Source organism: Bufo gargarizans, chromosome 3, assembly GCF_014858855.1.
Source record: "Bufo gargarizans isolate SCDJY-AF-19 chromosome 3, ASM1485885v1, whole genome shotgun sequence".
Classification (NCBI taxonomy): Eukaryota; Metazoa; Chordata; class Amphibia; order Anura; family Bufonidae; genus Bufo; species Bufo gargarizans.
The window spans coordinates 342,396,138-342,416,395 of NC_058082.1; the positions used below are offsets into that span (position 1 = coordinate 342,396,138).

Sequence of the window (20,258 nt, forward strand, 5' to 3'; positions counted from 1 at the left end):
TTGCAACAAGATTTACTAGAGCCAAGACGGCAGCTTGCTTCACTGGTGTCAGAAAAGTGTCAATAAATGCATCGATGTTAAAATGTGTCAAAGACTCCAGCTGTTAAATCATTAAAATAGGATGACATGATTGGCACGCGAGGTCACCTCAAGGCTCCTGGAGCAAATAGGAAACAAATCCCAATAAGTTAAACTTTCACACAAGCAAGAAATCACAACTTTAAGGACATTCATAGGTCAGTAAAATAACATAAAATATTCTAAAATAAAAAAAAAACGTTCTATTCTTATATGTACTCTGTCTTCAGAGTCTTTGGACCTGGGTTCCTGGGTAATTCCCCTGAAAATCTCACTCCACGACATGGCTCTAAAGCTGGCAAAAAAGGTGATATCTCACGTGCATATCTGCTTGTTGATCTGACCATACTTTTGGCCAAACGCATTGTAAACAAGACAAGGGATTCAAGTCATCCCCTTTGTATACTGGAATGGCAATGGGAAGTGAGCCACTCGGAAGCTGCCTTGGGCGGTGTCTTTCTCCACCTTTTGCCAAAGTTTGGTGGCATCATTATTATCTTCGTTCTCAGCCCCAAATCATCTGTTGCCTCCTGTTCTGCACCTAGCTGCATCATGGCTGCTATAAGGACATGTGCATGTTGCATTCTTTCTCCTAAAGGGGCATCATGGTCCAAGTAATTTTCTGCTCATCCATCGGCTTGCCCGCTATTTCAATCTGACTATTCCACCATCACCATGTCTGAGCAACAAGGTTCCTAGATTCCTGCTATTGTTAAGATGGGTTAATACATTTAATACATCTGGAACTTGACGGTGTTTATTGATTGTGGCCTGCATGAACTGTATCTGTACACCCCTACTGATCACATGGATTGTCCAACCCCATGATTTTTTAAAAGAGCTCACAATTATTAAAAATAACAAAAGGAATCAAGGTACCCTACAGGAAAATGTTCCTTTTCGACGCCCAGAGGGCCGCTCGAGTCCTCTTCACAGCTGCCAGCCGGGTACATAATAACCTCATGCTCTCAGCTTTAATTAATGTAGGAGTATCAGGCACTTATGCACCTGACCAACGCCCTTCTGAATTCAACTATATCTCCATCCCCAGGATGGTGATACAGTTAAATACTGCGGCAAGGGCTACAGCATTTTGTGCTGAACTACAGTATTTGGTTCTGCTGAGGCCGAAGTTTGTGCTGCACTCTGGTATTTTGTTCTGCTGGGGTGATATTTTGGCCTGCAATGTGTTATTGCTGGCCCCATCTATTTCTACTCTCCATGTCTACCTATGCTTACCCTATCTACTTGTGTTGCCCCACCTTCTATAAGTTTGGACCAGCCTACAACATAGGGCCACTTTTAAGTTTTTTCAGGGCCACTTTAAGTTTATAGTACATCTGTGAAAGGAATAATACCTTATCAATCTCCTTCTGCTCGGGGGCCAATGCATCCTTTGTCCCCTGATGGTCTCTACTCTTCCTGTCTACATGATACGTGACCTATGCAGCCAATCACTCCAGTGGTGTCAACACACTCCTGCTACAGTTGACATGGATGTTGTCGCTGGAGTGGGAAGAATAAAGACTAGCGGAAGACCATGGAAGCGTTTTAAATTTGAGTGAATAGATAGTGGTAAGGTATTACTCCTTTTGTAATTTTGCACAATCATAAGTGGGGTTGGATAACCACTAAACTATACCAGTCCACAAGAACGTTGTACCTTTTGTGTCAACCCTATCTACTCATAGACTGTAAGCTCTTGTGAGCAGGGCCCTTCCTACTTTTGTATTAATTGTTGACTCGTTTTTTGCTATGTGATGTATGATTCTGTTTGTACATGAACCGTCTGATTGCAAATCGCTGCAGAATATGTTGGCACTTTATAAATAAAGATTATTATACCCCCATTAGGAGGCAAAATGCCTTCAACTCTGCCCTCCAGTTTAGCCCTTAACCAAATCTGATAGCAACACCTTGAGGTTCACAACCTAAGGTTAGCTTGTGACAGGCATTCCTGGAAACTACATAATTAAATAATACATCTGTTCTACCCTGTACAGGAATCTGGACTCTGCTGCAGTGGAACTACCAGTCCGCTACCTCTTGGACGCCATTGCAGAGCACTGAGGGATCAGGCAAAACTGTAGTCAGGGACAGGCCAAAGTCAGTGCAGGCAGAGCAAACCGATATACAGTCCAAGGCTGGCAGCTCAGAGTCAGAACGGAAATCAGGCAGAGGTAAGGTCAGGCAGGGAAGGGTCAAATCCAGAAATCAGCCAGAAGTCGGTACACAATACAGGCAAACAATCTAAAGGAACACATTTGCAGGATACTAGAGTACTACAACCTACTGCTCAGGCACTTTCCTATAGGGGAAGGTAGCTTAAATACTCTTAGGTGGCCAGTTATTTTCTAGGGAAGCTTTGAGTTCAAGCTTCTCGGATGCAGGAGCAAGAAAGCAGGTGAGCAGAGTGCTGCCCATGACCACCAGGAGATGTGGAGCGGTGGTGGCCATAAACTGCCACCATAACAACATCTCAACAGCAGTGCAACTTCATCAACTTCTTCTGAGACATCTGATTATTCCTCATTATCCCTACAAACATCTCCTGAGATGCTCCTTCTTGCCTGAATGTCTCTTGCCTCCGCCAGAAATTGTGCAGATCTCCTGAAGCGTAACATTCCTTTAATTTTATAGTCTTTTATTTTTCTAGGGTACAATTTTTCATTTCACTTCTTCATATTTATTTCAGCAAACGGTAGAAGATGGCTGCACTCTGTGTGCTGAAGAGTCATGTTAATTGACAGGCTTCAAAGCCAGGAGCAGCCTTCGTTCACAATAATAAATCATCCTATTGTTTTTCCCAACCATCATGTCAGTAATAATAGCTTTAGCGCAAATAATAACAGTGACAAAATCCGAAGCTTGAAGTCCTGAAGCAGAAAGCGTACAATTTTTTTTTCTTATGGAGGTTCTTAAAAAACACGAGTACTTCCTTTCTTTACTGCATATTGTATGCATTTTGAAAATAGGTAATTGCCGTTGACAGCACGCCAGGAAACAATTCAGTCTTAAAAGTGTGCTAAAATGTAAAAATAATACGTATAAATTAATACATTGCATTGAAGGACGCAGATGGTATTCTACGCTACAAAAGGATTTGAAGCGAAATAAATTTTAATATATTTGACTGCTGGATGATTGACAGTCATTCACAAAGATGGTAATAATCTATAAGAAGTATTCATTACTCCATACAATGCCAAATCACAGTAGCAACAATAAATGTGGCTTTCTCTTAAAGTTAAAGGCGCTCTTGATTGTTCAAAATTTTTTAAGACGTGCCAATTTAGGACACCTTACAGATGGCTTAGTAATGCTGATATCATTCAATGGTGTGTTAACATGCCGGGGACAGGGCTAGTGTAAAGGTGGTCACATCTGCCTCTTCAGAAAACCCAAGAGAGTTTGTGTTACACTCCTGACTCTGCCCATGACTCTGAAAATGAAGAAACTGGTTTAGAAAGCCGATGGTTTATCATAGGAGAGACCATGAAAAACTGTTTGCCCTCACAGGGTACCCCTACTCGTATCTGAAGGAAACTGGATGTTCAAGTGGGTAAAGCATTCCAAAATTTGCAACCAAGTTCTGTTTAGGCTCTTTTCTCTTTTTACCGATGCCCTTCTGAAGTTTTTATCAGGATGATATTTCCAGATGCCCATGTTAAAAAGTATAGGAGGTCAATTATTATACTGAAATACGCTTATATTAGTCATATTTCAGACACAGCCTGGATGCCTCTGTATTTTATAGTATAATTCGCTTCATATTCCATACAGTATAAAGGAAATTGGTATCACCAACGTATACTGCCTGAGAACACACTTTTGGCCTCTATTGGCCTAATTGGAGCATATGGGTACGTATAATGCATCCACAAAACAATATGCCCACATTTATAACAAACGTGCAGGAAAAAACCCCATGTGAAATAAGCCTAAGATTTGTTGACCAATTTGCCTTCTTCCACATCAAGCTTCTTCGAACTGACTGAATAACAGTGACAACTCTTGGTCCTTGTTTTCTTCCATAACCAAGTTCCGGGGTTGGAAACAATGTTGAAAAAAGTTGAATTCTGAAGGACCCTACAGGAGGCGTAAATGCATCCATCAGTTCTGTGCGCATCAGCTTCCCTCAAGTTCTGGGGTTTCATAGAAATGAGGTTGGGAAACAATGTTCAAAAAAGTTAAATTTTGAAGGACCCTACAGGGGTGCATCAATGCATCCATCAGTTTGGTGCTTTAATAGCGCAACAGCTTCCCTGTAAATTGTCTTGCTTTTGTTGATGGTAGTTCATCCATCTGGACATTAAGGAGCATTCTAATTTTAAAGGATATGCCATCAACTCAAGAGTATTAGGGGTCCTTCTTCTGAAACCACCATTGATCCAGAGAATAAAGTAGGAACAGCACTGGTTTTGCATTACATTACTTTCACCGTTATTGCCGACAGTAGTTCCTTTTACAGCTGGTGCTGCTGCAGGGAAAACGTAGAAGGGGCCACAGTGCTACACCAATTCTGCGCCTCTGTATTATCATGACTGATGGAGGTTCTAGAAATCGGATCTCCACCAATCACATCGCTAATCAGATCCACATCAAGCTTCTTTGAACTGACTGAAATCAGATTGCCACTCGTACTATAAAAGTGACAACTCTTAGTCCTTGTTTTCTTCCAGGAAACCCACAACCAAGTTCCGGGGTTTCAAAAAAACTGACTTATGAAACAATGTTGAAAAAAGCAAAATTTTAAAGGAGCCTACAGTGGGCATAAATGCATCCAATGACATCGCCAATCATATCCATAAGATGGAATTAACCTTTAAGACACAAAGTTTAGTTGACATAGTAGAACAAGTAATACAGTATTATTTTGATAATTACCTACACGTGGTTAGAAGCATTCTTGTTCACTACAGTCTAGTTTAGCACTACAATAAAATTAAGACCAGTGATGGCCAGTTCGCATTGTTCGCCCGCGAACACATGTCGGCTGCCATCTTTTCTCACAAGTCCGGCGATGCACAGGGAAGCCCTTACCTGTGCCTGTGCGCCAGCCAGTCTGAAACAAATGCGGTCAGCGGGAGCAGGCAGTTCCGAGAACAGCCACCGGGGGCCTTCATCGGGCTGTTCTCTGAACTGCCTGCTCCCGGTGACCGCATTTGTTTTCAGACCGGCTCGCGGCACAGGCACAGGTAAGGGCTTACCTGTGCATCGCCGGACTTGTGAGAAAAGATGGCAGCCCGCATGCGTTCGCGGGCGAACAATGCGAAATGGCCATCACTGGTCATAATTTCAAGGTTAAAGATAATACAACCGGATCCGTTCATAACGGATGCAGACTGTTGTATTATCAATAACGGAAGCGTTTTTGCTGAACACATTTTTTAAAAACACTTAAAAAGTTTTTCTGTCACCACTTACCAAGACCCACAACATTTTTATGATTCCATTAGCTTGTTTTTTTGCGGGATAAGTTTGTACCACTTTGGCGGGCATACTACTTTTTCATTGCCTTTAATTCCAGTGTTTTGGGCGGCAAAAGGCTTTTTTTTATGCTGCTCACCATGTGAGTAAATAACCTGATCGTTTTATAGTGCGAGTCATTATGGATAGAGTTGAGCGAAGCGAGCCTCGGATGCTTAATCCAAAGTCACTTCATTCAAAACTTTGGAATATTACTGTACGGAGATTCGTCTCCCTACAGTATTAGAATGTATGGGCTTCGATTAGCCGAAGTTAGTTATTCACAAGGTCGTGCGTGACTTCGTTGAATAACTTCGGTAATTTATTTTTAAAGTGGAAAACCACTTTAAAACTTGAAACTGGACTTGGCTTTAGTTCCGACTAGTAACCTCAGAACCAAAGCCGAGTTCGGCTCATCGGAGCCCATACATTCTAATACTGTACGGAGACGGATCTCCTGTACAGTATTATCGTAAAGTTTTGAATGAAGCAACTTTGCTCAATTCTAATTATGGACATGGTAACACCAATCATGTCTATATTTTATTTTGTTTTTCATGGAAAAAAATGCTTGTTTCATAAGATTTTATTGAAGTTTTAGTTCCAAGATATATTAGTTTAGAGTTTACACCAAATACTGCTACCACTACAGTATTATTCTACTACTACTGTATCATGTCTAGCAGGGCCTAATAGGAGCACGAAGCTGGCAAACCTTTGGGGCATTCAATAGGCCCCCAGCTGACATAGAAACTGCCATAGCGCATTTCGCTTTGGCGCCAATGAGCCAACACAGGGAGCCCACTTTCAGTTAATGCTGTAGCTGATATTGACAACAGTATCTAAGGTGTTAAATGGACGGGATCAGAGCACCTGGATCTGAATAGTAATTGCATGTATCTGTACAGCGCCACCTGCTGTTTGCTCTTTTTCAAATTTCTCTGTCCTGCTCACTGAGATGGACGCACATGCTCAGCTCCATCCTTCAACTGCCAGCAGCAGAAAGGACACACTCCTGAGAAAGCCTAAGATGACAGCTTGATATAAATCTAGCAGAGCAATTGGAGTAATGAATGGGAAGATCTCTGGATCCATGTAAGCTACAAGGCTGGTTCTAGCTTTGTTAGAAATATATTGTAATGTACTATACTGTATGATGTCTGAATTGCATTGCTTACGTCTGTAATAGCATAACCCCTTTAAGAGGAAAAGCCTGGATCTCATTCACATAAAAACTGAGGATATCTATGAATGCATGAATGTTTTTGAAGCTTCTAGTATATGACAGCCAGAAGCTCGGGACTTCTTTTAACCATTAGTTCATATCTTCAGTAATTTTCTATATTCTGAATATAAAATATTTGCTTGAAAAAGGACTACTACCTTCTGTATGAAGAAGAAGAAGGACAGCGAGTATGCACATTTATTACAATGTAAAAGTAATATTGGACATTACGAGGTTGCAGAGACTGATATTGGGGGAAGTATCCAGCAGACCGTTATTACTACACTGCGATGAATATAAGTGCGCGTGCATTCCCCTTCAACCATAATGACAAGGTATAAAAGAATTATTGCCGTGATAATGGCCCTATGTGAAAGGAGGTTTTACATGGCCATCTAGAGGAATCATTCAGTAAGTGCTGCAGACAGGGAGTCTATGTAGAAAATGGTAAATGAAAAATAGACAAATAAAGAAATGTTATACACGCAAAAGTATTGGGCCCCAGCCATTAATCATTAAATTCAGCTTCGTTCAGTGCCATTGACACAGGTGTATAAAATCCAGCCCCTAGCAATACAGTTGTGAAAGTCAGATGGGAGCGGATGTAAAGCCCTGGACTCTGGAGCGTGTTCTGTGGAGTGAGAAATTACTGTTCGCTTCTCTATCTGGCGATCTGATGGGCAAGTCTGGGTTTGGTGAATGCCAGGAAAACGTTACCTGCCTGACTGCTTTGTGCCAGCTGTAAGGTTTGGTGGAGGAGGGATAATGCTATGGGGTTATTTTTCAGGGATCGGTCTTGGCCCCTTAGCTCCAGTGAAGGCAAATCCTAATGCTTTACCCTGCCAAGACATTCCGGACAATTGAAGGCTTCCAACCTTGTGGGAATAATTTAGGAAAGGCCCTTTTCTGTTTTAGTATCCCCAAGTGCACAAAGCAAGGTCCATAAAGGAATGGTTGGAAGAACTGAGCCCTGACCTCAACCCCATCCAACAGCTTTGGGATTAACTAGAATGGAGATTTTGAGCTAGACGTTGACCCCACAGATGCTCTTCTGGATGAATGGACACAAATTCCCACAGACACCCTCCAAAATATTGTAGAAAGCCTTCACAGAACAGTGGAAAGTGTTTTAACTGCCAATTATTAATGCCCATGGATTTAGAATTGCAGGTCAGAAAGCTCCTGTAGGTGTCATGTGCAGGTTTTGCCAATACTTTTGGCCATATATTTGGTGCATGAATATATATGAGTAGGAGAAGGAGGGTAGAGTGCAAATAAGAAAAGAAAGCTGGGGTATATCTTCAGTAGGTAAATGTTTTTAAACTTCCTGCTATTATGTAGAAAGTCAATATCAAACTCTAAAAATTTAGCATTATTTATTACTATAACATATGTTTAAGAAAATAATGCAAACAACAGATACTGTACAATCAATTCCCTAAATACAAGATCACAAAAAAATCTGATTTGAATTGAAATAGTGCCCCCAATGTATAAAAAAACTCTCCACAGACGCACACAGGAACACTTGCTCTTGTTCTGGACTGGAGGCAGCAGGACCTGACACTCCCAGTGTCGTGATGTCACATGATCACTTTGGGAGCGTCAGGTCCCGCTGTATCCACGACAGAGCAAGTGTTCCTGCAAGTGGCTGTGGTGAGTATTATTTTTTTTTTCAGTGTAACCGTTTTTAATGTCCATTGGATGGGTGCACTTCTGTCTAACTGGCCGATAAAAACGGGCCCATAGACTTCATTGGTTCTGTCAAACGGCCATTTTCCACTAATGTTTAAATAAGACTCGAGCATAGGGCTCCATGATGACTTTTGGTCATGCACCTAAGGGGGTAAAACTTACAAATACAATAATTCTGAATTAGAATTTCTTGCAAATTGACTTTTTTTCCTATAAGAAAACCTGAGTGACCGTCCCAGGAATCCCCAGTTTTCCTCTGACCTTTGAATGAAGCCACTGAGCATACACCTAAATCTAGGCAAAGGTTCTTCTGGCCAAGAACTTACTTATGACTATTGTCATCTATAGTGCATATGAAAGAGTCCATGAAAAAGCCCATATCTATTTAAAGGGGTTGTCTGACCCAAAATTTAAATAAGTAAAGACAGGGGTGTAAAAATTAAAAAACTGTCAATCGCCTCATAAAGGTCCCACTAATCCAATGCTAGGGTTCTCATCCCTGTTATCTCTGGTTCCCACCAGCCCAGAAGTGATGATGTACCATTTCCACTTATGGGACCACTCTAATCACAAACCTTTTGTTCAACAACAGCAAGTGACAGCAGAAGCTTAGCCGCCACATTCCGTTCTTGCACACAGGACTACTGAGGTCAGTTATTGACTGGAGTGGTCATGATAGTGGGAACGGCATGTCATCCCTCCTGGGTAACAGTAGGGAAGTGTCACCACCAGACATCTGAGAAGCTCTGACAGACGTTCTTCAGAACCTCCTGCTTGAGGTTCCTTTTGTTTTGCTTTCGTTTTCTCATCTCGTTAGCCTCTCTCAGCTGTCATGTAGTTGCACTGATTGCATCCCTTTAAATCCCTTCCCATACTGCATCACTTTGCGGTTTATACAACTTCCTGGAGTGTGTGCATGCTGGATGCTACTACTGAGTCTTCTACAGATAAGTTTGTTCATTCATTTGTGTTTTCCTGTTTGCTGGATCCTAGGTGACCCTGACTCCCTCCGTATTAAGTGTAGGGAGCCGGTGGTCGTGTCCCCTCACTATTATAGGGTGTTCAGGTGTCATACAGTCGAGGAACGAGGATATGCAATCATCTACCATAGAGATTTTTGCATAGGCTGAGCAGTAAGGGAGAGAGCCAGGTCTGTTACAGGGCTTACCCTCTGGTTCCTTAGTTTTGGATCCAGTCAGTCGGATCTTCATTTTGTGTCTTCTAGTTTCTGTACACCTTCCGTGACAGGAAGGGAGCTGCGGTTCTTGACTCGTAGGACCTTCATAAGGTGAGTATTTTTTTTATATTTTTTAGACAATCCCCCTTCCTCTAATTAATTTTAATAATTTTTGGTCAGACAACCCCTTTCAAAATTTAAAATCAGCTACCTAAACAAAAAAAAATAATAGTCAGGGCCTCAATGTACAGTAAGCATAGTATTACATTAATTGACATTTCTGTACGTTTGGTTGTCACAGATTATTCAACGGACTTTACGAATCTAAAGTCATCTTGGATGACAGCAATCCTCTGGTCGTGATTTGCATCTAATTTACATGTTAAAGTCACCATCAAAGAAAGAGAGTGGAATGTTGAGTGACACTCTCTTACATCCTTTCCCCGTCTCACATCAATATCTCTCTATTATCTCCTTGGATGTCACACATGGTCATATACATCAGGGGCTGACAAAGAATCTGCTGGCTTATCATGGATATCTAATGTAAATTATTAATGTTTGTATACATCAAGCCAAGGCTCTGGAGGTTGCTCTTATTTTTCCTCTGTACCAATATAAGGACCTGTTCACACCAGTGTATTCTTCCACCTTATGAACCATTTACAAGCACCAGAAAGGTCAGACTCACACTACTAGAGGCTCCTCAAGAAGAGCCAGGCAGAAGACAACCCAATCTGCAGCCAATCACTTATCACAGTTAGTGAGGAGACCATGGCAAAACGATGACTTGAAAAATGTCTGGAACTATCTGACCACCAAAGTGATACCAATAATGCAACAGTCCTATGACAATTGTCATAAATGCACTCCGCACAAGGCTAGAGAGGTTTTCCAAGAGTTTTTTTTTACTGATGTCATCAGTATTTGAGAGGTAAATAAATAGACAAGAAGAGGTGCTCCCTAGTGTAATACCACCTGGATATCAAGATGAACCTCTGCAATAATAATCTACTTACCGAAGGGTGTTGTGCGAGCAAGCCAAGTTCCTCTCAAGGCAGAGGATACCCAGGCTGCTGCACTAAATGCTGGACACGTCCAAAGAAGGCCGGAGGTAGGTAATGGAGAAGAGAAGTCATCAAATAGATCTTCATATAAAATTATGTTGAATAAAATAATTAAAAAAACATATTTATTTCTTGTTTTCATTATTTTAATAAACATAATTTTATATAAAGATCTTGGTGCAGTACATGATTTTTAATGTCATCTTTTTGATGACTTCTCTTCTTCAGTATCTGATAGGTAGGGGTCCCACACCCGGACTATGTACAATCATAAAACCAGAATAATGCACAAAGTGATATAATAAAACAGGAATAACAAACACAGTGATGTCACAGTACATGGGTAAAAAACAATGCAAAGAAATAGAAAGGGGTTATCTCACACATTGATGTGACAGTAAAGAAATAATGTACACAGTGATGAGTAGGGATAACAAACAGCGATGTCACAGTACAGGGATAATAAACACAGTGATGTCACAGTACAGGGATAATAAACACAGTGATGAGTAGGGATAACAAACAGCGATGTCACAGTACAGGGATAATAAACACAGTGATGTCACAGTACAGGGATAATAAACACAGTGATGTCACAGTACAGGGATAACAAACACAGTGATGTCACAGTACAGGGATAATAAACAGCGATGTCACAGTACAGGGATAATAAAACACAGTGATGTCACTTACAGGGTAATAAACACAGTGATTCACAGTACAGGATAATGACACAGTGATGTCCACGAGTAACAGGCATAATAAACCAGTGATGTCACAGTACAGGGATAATAAACACAGTGATGTCACAGTACAGGATAATAACACAGTGATGTCACTTTACAGGGATAATAAACACAGTGATGTCACAGTACAGGGATAATAAACACAGTGATGTCACAGTACAGGGATAATAAACACAGTGATGTCACAGGTACAGGGATAATAAACACAGTGATGTCACAGTACAGGGATAATAAACACAGTGATGTCACAGTACAGGGATAATAACACAGTGATGTCACAGTACAGGGATAATAAACACAGTGATGTCACAGTACAGGATAATAAACACAGTGATGTCACAGTTCAGGGATAAGAAACACAGTGATGTCACAGTACAGGGATAATAAACAAAGTGATGTCACAGTACAGGGATAATAAACACAGTGATGTCACAGTACAGGATAATAAACACAGTGATGTCACAGTACAGGGATAATAAACCAGTGATGTCACAGTACAGGGATAATAAACACAGTGATGTCACAGTACAGGGATAATAAACACAGTGATGTCACAGTACAGGGATAATAAACACAGTGATGTCACAGTACAGGATAATAACACAGTGATGTCACAGTACAGGATAATAAACACAGTGATGTCACAGTTCAGGGATAAGAAACACAGTGATGTCACAGTACAGGGATAATAAACACAGTGATGTCACAGTACAGGGATAATAAACACAGTGATGTCACAGTACAGAGATAATAAACACAGTGATGTCACAGTACAGGGATAATAAACACAGTGACAGGGATAATAAACACAGTGATGTCACAGTACAGGGATAATAAACACAGTGATGTCACAGTACAGGGATAATAAACACAGTGATGTCACAGTACAGGGATAATAAACACAGTGATGTCACAGTACAGGGATAATAAACACAGTGATGTCACAGTACGGGATAATAAACCAGTGATGTCACAGTACAGGGATAATAAACACAGTGATGTCACAGTACAGGGATAATAAACACAGTGATGTCACAGTACAGGGATAATAAACACAGTGATGTCACAGTACAGGGATAATAAACACAGTGATGTCACAGTACAGGGATAATAAACACAGTGATGTCACAGTACAGGGATACTAAACACAGTGATGTCACAGTACAGGGATAATAAACACAGTGATGTCACAGTACAGGGATAATAAACACAGTGATGTCACAGTACAGGGATAATAAACATAGTGATGTAACAGTACAGAGATAATAAATACAGTGATGTCACAGTACAGGGATAATAAATACAGTGATGTCACAGTACAGGGATAATAAGCACAGTGATGTCACAGTACGGGGATAATAAACACAGTGATGTCACAGTACAGAGATAATAAACACAGTGATGTCACAGTACAGGGATAATAAACACAGTGATGTCACAGTACAGGGACAATAAACACAGTGATGTCACGGTACAGGGATAATAAACACAGTGATGTCACAGTACAGGGATAATAAACACAGTGATGTCACAGTACAGGGATACTAAACACAGTGATGTCACAGTACAGGGATAATAAACACAGTGATGTCACAGTACAGGGATAATAAACATAGTGATGTCACAGTACAGGGATAATAAACATAATGATCATGTGAAGAAGAATGCATTAAAGCTAAAAAAAAAAAAAAGCAAGCTTCACCGAAGGACTTCAATCAATTGCTAGTTTATAAAAAAATAAAGAAATAAAAATACGCAGAGCTATGCTTTTCCGTGACGGTTTGTCACCTTCATCAGGCTGATGAATGTGACAGACCGTCACTCAAATGCGTAGCTCTGTGTATTTTTATTTTTTAACAAACAAGCAATTGATTGGAGTCCTTCCGTGCAGCGTGCTTTTTTAAAGTTTTAATAGATTCTTCTTTACGTGATCCTGTCCTGGCGTCCCCAGAGGTCTGACTGGTATCAAACGGAGCAACACGATACTACTCCTGTATGGGAGGTACTCCGCTGTCCCCTAGATTGCACAACAATATTAGGTAAGGTGCCTCTACCTCCGCTATTTGCATCAACCTTAAAGGTATCACACCAGGGATCGCCCCAGTGATGTCACAGTACACAGGTAGCAGGGAGCTACATGGTGTGAGGACCATCAACAACTGAAACACCCAAAGAACAGTCGGGCTTACCAAATAAGGTTGTGCATAAGCCGGCACAACACTGCTGAGAGTATGTAAGTCTGAACAGGTCCAGATGCCAACCAGGTGCAGCTCCACTCCGTGAAAACAGAAGATCTGATGTAAATAAGGTAAGTAAAAAGAAATAAAAGGAGAGTCCAGAGTTCCTAAAGTTGACTGAGTTCTTTGAAATACATAAAACAAAGAAATAAGAACAGTGCTACACACTTCGAGAGTGGACCACTCATCACTGATCGGTGGCGAATCACCGAGGAGGCGGTGCTCCATGCGAGGGCTGCTTCCTCATCATTACGTCTCGTCTCCTGTGGAGCGGTGGCGTAGTGTAATTACAAGTGCTCTCTCCATTCACTTAAATGGAGTGGGTACTTGTATTATATATAGTAATATATTATATATACGTCTGTGTAATGGGTCCGCATCCGTTCCCCAAATTGCGGAACGGGTGCGGACCCATTCATTCTATATGGGGACAGAATGTGCTCTCCGCATCCAAATTTCCGGAGTGGGCCCCTGATCTTCCGGTCCGCGGCTCTGGAAAAAAATAGAACATGTACTATTCTTGTCCGCAATTGCAGACAAGAAAAGGCATTTTCTATGAGAGTGCCGGCAATTTGCGGATCCGCAAAATACATATGGACGTGTGAATGTACCCTTACACTGCACTTCCCAGATCAAGTGCAATGTAATGAAGAGGAAGCAGCGCTCACATGGACAAACAGCTGATCAGCGGAGGTGCTGGGTGTCGGACCCCCACCGATCAGATATCGATGATCTATCCTGAAGACAGGTCAGCAATATTAATGGCTGCATAACCACTTCAATTTAAGAATCCAAAAAGATTAACGGTTTATAAAGCTATGGAATCTATTATTATTTAAATCATTGATTTGCTCTAAAAAAATTAAATGATTCAATAAAATCTCCTGGAATCTCCTTTTACTGTATATCTTTTTACTTATTTCAATAAACACAGTGATGTCACAGTGCAGGGATAGTAAAAGGTGATGTCATAGTACAGAGATAATAAACACAGTGATGTCACAGTGCAAAGATAATAAATTCTGTGATGTCACAGTAGAGGGATAATAAACAAAGTGATGTCACAATACAGGGATAATAAACAAAGTGATGTCACAGTACAGAGATAATAAACAGTGATGTCACAGTACAGAGATAATAAACAAAGTGATGTCACAGTACAGAGATAATAAACAGTGATGTCACAGTACAGAGATAATAAACACAGTGATGTCACAGTACAGAGATAATTAACATAGAGGTCACAGTGCTGGGATAATAAGCACAGTGATGTCACAGTACAGGGATAATAAGCACAGTGATGTCACAGTACAGAGATAATAAACACAGTGATGTCACAGTACAGGGATAATAAACACAGTGATGTCACAGTACAGGGATAATAAGCACAGTGATGTCACAGTACAGGGATAATAAACACAGTGATGTCACAGTACAGAGATAATAAACACAGTGATGTCACAGTACAGGGATAATAAACACAGTGATGTCACAGTACAGGGATAATAAACACAGTGATGTCACAGTGCAGGGATATTAAACACAGTGATGTCACAGTACAGGGATAATACATACAGTGATGTCACAGTACAGGGATAATAAACACAGTGATGTCACAGTACAGGGATAATACATACAGTGATGTCACAGTACAGGGATAATAAACATGGTGATGTCACAGTACAGTGATAATAGACAGTGATGTCACAGTACAGAGATAATACACACAGTGATGTCACAGTACAGAGATAATAAACAGTGATGTACCAGTACAGGGATACATTATATACAGTAAAGCCACAGCTAATATAATAATAATAGATAAGGGCAGTGATGTCACAACACAAGGACAATAAACATACCATCTAAAAAATGATTGAACAAAAATTATGTCAATAGAACAGTGAAAGTCTGGCAACACATTTCTGCACAGAACTGCAGGATAATCTGGAATCTTGTGAAACCAGTAGGAGATGAATGAGAGATGAATTACCAGAAGGGATATTTCAACAAACAGGTGTTAGGAATTAAATAAAAAGTTCTGTATGCTAATAAGTTTATAAAATGTGACACAGTTGAGTTGTAGTTTTTTTTTAGATCTACAGACTGTATAAAGTAGACATATTGTTAAAAAGCCATAAATGTAATTCCTTCCCGAAATCCAATAACAAAGCACAGAGTACCTGTAGTTTAGAAATTATGTTTCACCTGTTTCTCTATCTATCTAACATTTGACCTCTTACCTTCATCTGCAGATACTTCGCTGCTGTACCCATCATACTCAGCAGATAGCGGGCTGTACTTCTGCCTAGTTTCCCACATGTAGTTCTGATGCTTCTCTGAAGCAGGTCTGGAGCTATGCAAACGGCTTTTTGCCTCATGATATTTCGCCAGACCTTCATCTTCACTTTCTGAGGATGAGCCATGGAAGTTCTGACCTAATAAAAACAGATAAGATAATGTCAGAAATCCATCATGCAAGATTGATAAAGCTTGAGTTAGGCCCCAAAATTGTTGGCTCGATGCCAAGCCAGATCTGGTTAGTAGATTTACCAAAATATGCTTCTACGAGATATGGTTTATATGGTTTATACAATCTCCCACCATATATTAAAAAGTCAAGGCACAGAAGAAACCAGGCAAAAAAACTATGAAATATGACTCTATGCCACAATACAGACGTGGACAAAATTGTTGGTACCCTTTGGTCAATGAAAGAAAAAGTCACAATGGTCACAGAAATAACTTTAATCTGACAAAAGTAATAATAAATTAAAATTCTATAAATGTTAACCAATGAAAGTCAGACATTGTTTTTCAACAGAATTATGTAAAAAAATAAACTCATGAAACAGGCATGGACAAAAATGATGGTACCCCTAACTTAATATTTTGTTGCGCAACCTTTTGAGGCAATCACTGCAATCAAACGCTTCCTGTAACTGTCAATGAGACATCTGCACCTCTCAGCAGGTATTTTGGCCCACTCCTCATGAGCAAACTGCTCCAGTTGTGTCCGGTTTGAAGGGTGCCTTTTCCAGACTGCATGTTTCAGCTCCTTCCAAAGATGCTCAATAGGATTGAGGTCAGGGCTCATAGAAGGCCACTTTAGAATAGTCCAATTTTTTCCTCTTAGCCATTCTTGGGTGTTTTTAGCGGTGTGTTTTGGGTCATTGTCCTGTTGCAAGACCCATGACCTGCGACTGAGACCAAGCTTTCTGACACTGGCTAGTACATTTCTCTCTAGAATTCCTTGATAGTCTTGAGATTTCATTGTACCCTGCACAGATTCAAGACACCCTGTGCCAGACGCAGCAAAGCAGCCCCAGAACATAACAGAGCCTCCTCCATGTTTCACAGTAGGGACAGTGTTCTTTTCTTGATATGCTTCATTTTTTCGTCTGTGAACATACAGCTGATGTGCCTTGGCAAAAACTTCGATTTTTGTCTCATCTGTCCACAGGACATTCTCCCAGAAGCTTTGTGGCTTGTCAACATGTAGTTTGGCATATTCCAGTCTTGCTTTTTTATGATTCGTTTTCAACAATGGTGTCCTCCTTGGTCGTCTCCCATGTAGTCCACTTTGGCTCAAACAACGACGGATGGTGCGATCTGACACTGATGTTCCTTGAGCATGAAGTTCACCTTGAATCTCTTTAGAAGTCTTTCTAGGCTCTTTTGTTACCATTCGGATTATCCGTCTCTTAGATTTGTCATCAATTTTCCTCCTGCGGCCACGTCCAGGGAGGTTGGCTACAGTCCCATGGATCTTAAACTTATGAATAATATGTGCAACTGTACTCACAGGAACATCTAGTTGCTTGGAGATGGTCTTATAGCCTTTACCTTTAACATGCTTGTCTATAATTTTCTTTCTGATCTCTTGAGACAGCTCTTTCCTTTGCTTCCTCTGGTCCATGTCGAGTGTGGTACACACCATATCACCAAACAACACAGTGATTACCTGGAGCCATATATATAGGCCCAATGGCTGATTACAAGGTTGTAGACACCTGTGATGCTAATTAGTGGACACACCTTGAATTAACATGTCCCTTTGGTCACATTATGTTCTGTGTTTTCTAGGGGTACCATCATTTTTGTCCATGCCTGTTTCATGAGTTTATTTTTTTACATAATTCTGTTGAAGCATGGTTGAAAAACAATGTCTGACTTTCATTGGTTAACATTTATAGAATTTTAATTTATTATTACTTTTGTCAGATTAAAGTTATTTCTGTGACCATTGTGACTTTTTCTTTCATTGACCAAAGGGTACCAACAATTTTGTCCACGTCTGTATGTGCGTGAAAACAGCTGCCATCTCTTTGATACCATCAAAATAATATATAAAGTGTATAATGAAAGGTTTGGCAAATTTAAAGCCACCCTACAAAATTAAATACAAAAAAAATACTGTAAATGGTATAGCTCAGTACATCTCCCTCAATTTATGAGAAACCCATGATACCAGTTTAATAGAAAACATGAAGTATATCAACCATATTCTTATGAAAAATGAGCATCTACTCCAAAACCTCCAAGAAAATGGCTGTTCCACTTTATAATGTTGACCAACATTAAAGCAAAGTTAGAAGGTCAGAAGATGATAGAATCTGCAAAGGAGGAATCTCAAGACAGAAGTGAGGAGTCGTTGCACATCAAGAAGTGCTGAAGAGCAGTTTACCTTTATGTCGCACTTTTTTGCCTTCAGAGATGTCCATATCTCCTTCATTGCTCTTGTGAAACTGCTTCTCCTTTGTTCTTCTGTCTCTTCTTTCATTAACTCTATTAGATGGACTCTCATTTTCCTTTGCATAATGTTCTCCCAGATCTTCACACTGGTTCCTCAGCCTTTTAGACTGGTCTCCATGAATTTGTTTAATATTTGGAAGTCTACGATGCTTTGAATGATTCACTGTCTCCTCAACATACTTATCTCTGTTGCCTCGAGGAGATGATAAGTGATTACTTCTGGGTGATTTTGACCTCAATGTTTTTGAACCCTGACCTGTAACATCATTTGTTTTAGTACGTTCTCTTGGATCATGGTCACTACGTTCTCTTGGATCATGGTCACTTTGCCAATGGTCGTTGGATTTATGAGTCGTCTTTCTGGATTTCTCCCTTCTTTCTGCTCCTTCAGTGGTAGGACCATATCTATGTCCTTCACTGTAATCACCATTTTGATTTCCTTTAACAGAAATCCTGTCTTTCATCATCTCCTTGGATTGATAATGATAGTCTTCTCTCTCTGATGTCGGAAAGTCAAGATCATGCGCAAATTCTGCATCTTTATGTTGTCTACTGCAATTACTATCAAGAACATTGTCATGTTTTCGATTCCTTTCCTTCTTGCGTTCTTCTGATGGCTTATCTTGAGTTGTAACTGTATGGAGGGTGGATCCATATCCATTTGTATCCATGGATACGAAATCTGTACTACTTACATCACAATAATTTGGATTATCTTGAGTTATCTGACTGTCGTCCTTATTTTTAGCTCCCTTCATCTGATTTTCCTCCTCGTCTGTACGAAGTACGTGTATCATACTTGTAACCTGCTCCGTAACAGAGTCGGCTACAGAGTAACTAACCTCTTCAACGGCATTGGCTAAACCATCTACAGCATTACTCAGGGTGTCCACAATAGAAGACATGGATGGAAGACTGATGTTATGCTGAAAGCTCCTGAAGAACGCCATTACTGGAGGCTTCTACTTTTTTTGCTGTAATCCAGTTGTCTATTGATTAGTCAAGTGGTTCTGAAGTAGGTAAGTAATGATTTCTATGGTAAGAGTGATACTGGGTGTTAGATAATCTACATTTGATCTGCATCACCACACAGTACAGATTATAGGTCCAAGACTGGCCATACACATTAGATAGCTGTTGGCCCGAAAGACCCATCAGTTATTACTGCCGACCACATGCACGAAATAAAAATTTAGACTAAATTTGCTATACACCCCAGCAAATCCAAGTAAGAGTAGTTAGTGACTTCTGCCATACTTATAATACTAATAAGTAAATTGTAAGGGATTGGGTCATTAAGTAAAAAAAAAATACATTTGCAGATAATGGCTCCAAAGAGAGTCTTTCTCATTGGAGGCCCTCACAGGCGCGTTCATGACTCTCTATTCACTTCTGTGGAAGCCAAACAGAGTCATGGAAACAGACAAGCACTCTTGCCAGTTGGGATGTTGGATGGGAGACCCCCATTGTGGAAACAGGCTAGATTACTAGAGGTAGATATCCTATACATGTCTAAGGGGGGAATATCCCTTTAAGGAAGAAATTAAACTTGACCTCATCACAGAACAAAGAACCCTTGAATTTGTCCCACTGCAGACTCCCAAATTGAAGGGGCCATAGCTCACTGTAAAGTGTCTGAACCATAGAAGGTGATCAAATATTTTTTTATCACTTTAAAGATGACATGATTATAGCCCAATCAAAATTAAAGGGAGTGCTAGAACTATGTTCGACCAAATTTTAGGTTTTCAGATACTTTTCAATGTTATTAAATTAGCTTAGGGTGTCTGGGACTGTGTACCTCAATTA

General features: G+C 40.3%; 1 protein-coding gene across 1 annotated transcript in view; it reads right to left on the reverse strand.

Annotated features, from left to right (window-relative positions):
* SYT14 (synaptotagmin 14) overlaps positions 1-19,399 on the reverse strand; it is a 78,407-nt gene extending 59,008 nt beyond the window's left edge. The window contains exons 1-2 of the mRNA XM_044285654.1: positions 18,382-19,399; positions 15,938-16,132 (exon numbers count right to left, since the gene is read on the reverse strand). Coding sequence (XP_044141589.1) covers positions 15,938-16,132; positions 18,382-19,399 — 1,213 coding nt within the window. The remainder of the gene's footprint in view (positions 1-15,937; positions 16,133-18,381) is intronic.
* Positions 19,400-20,258: the final 859 nt, after the last annotated feature.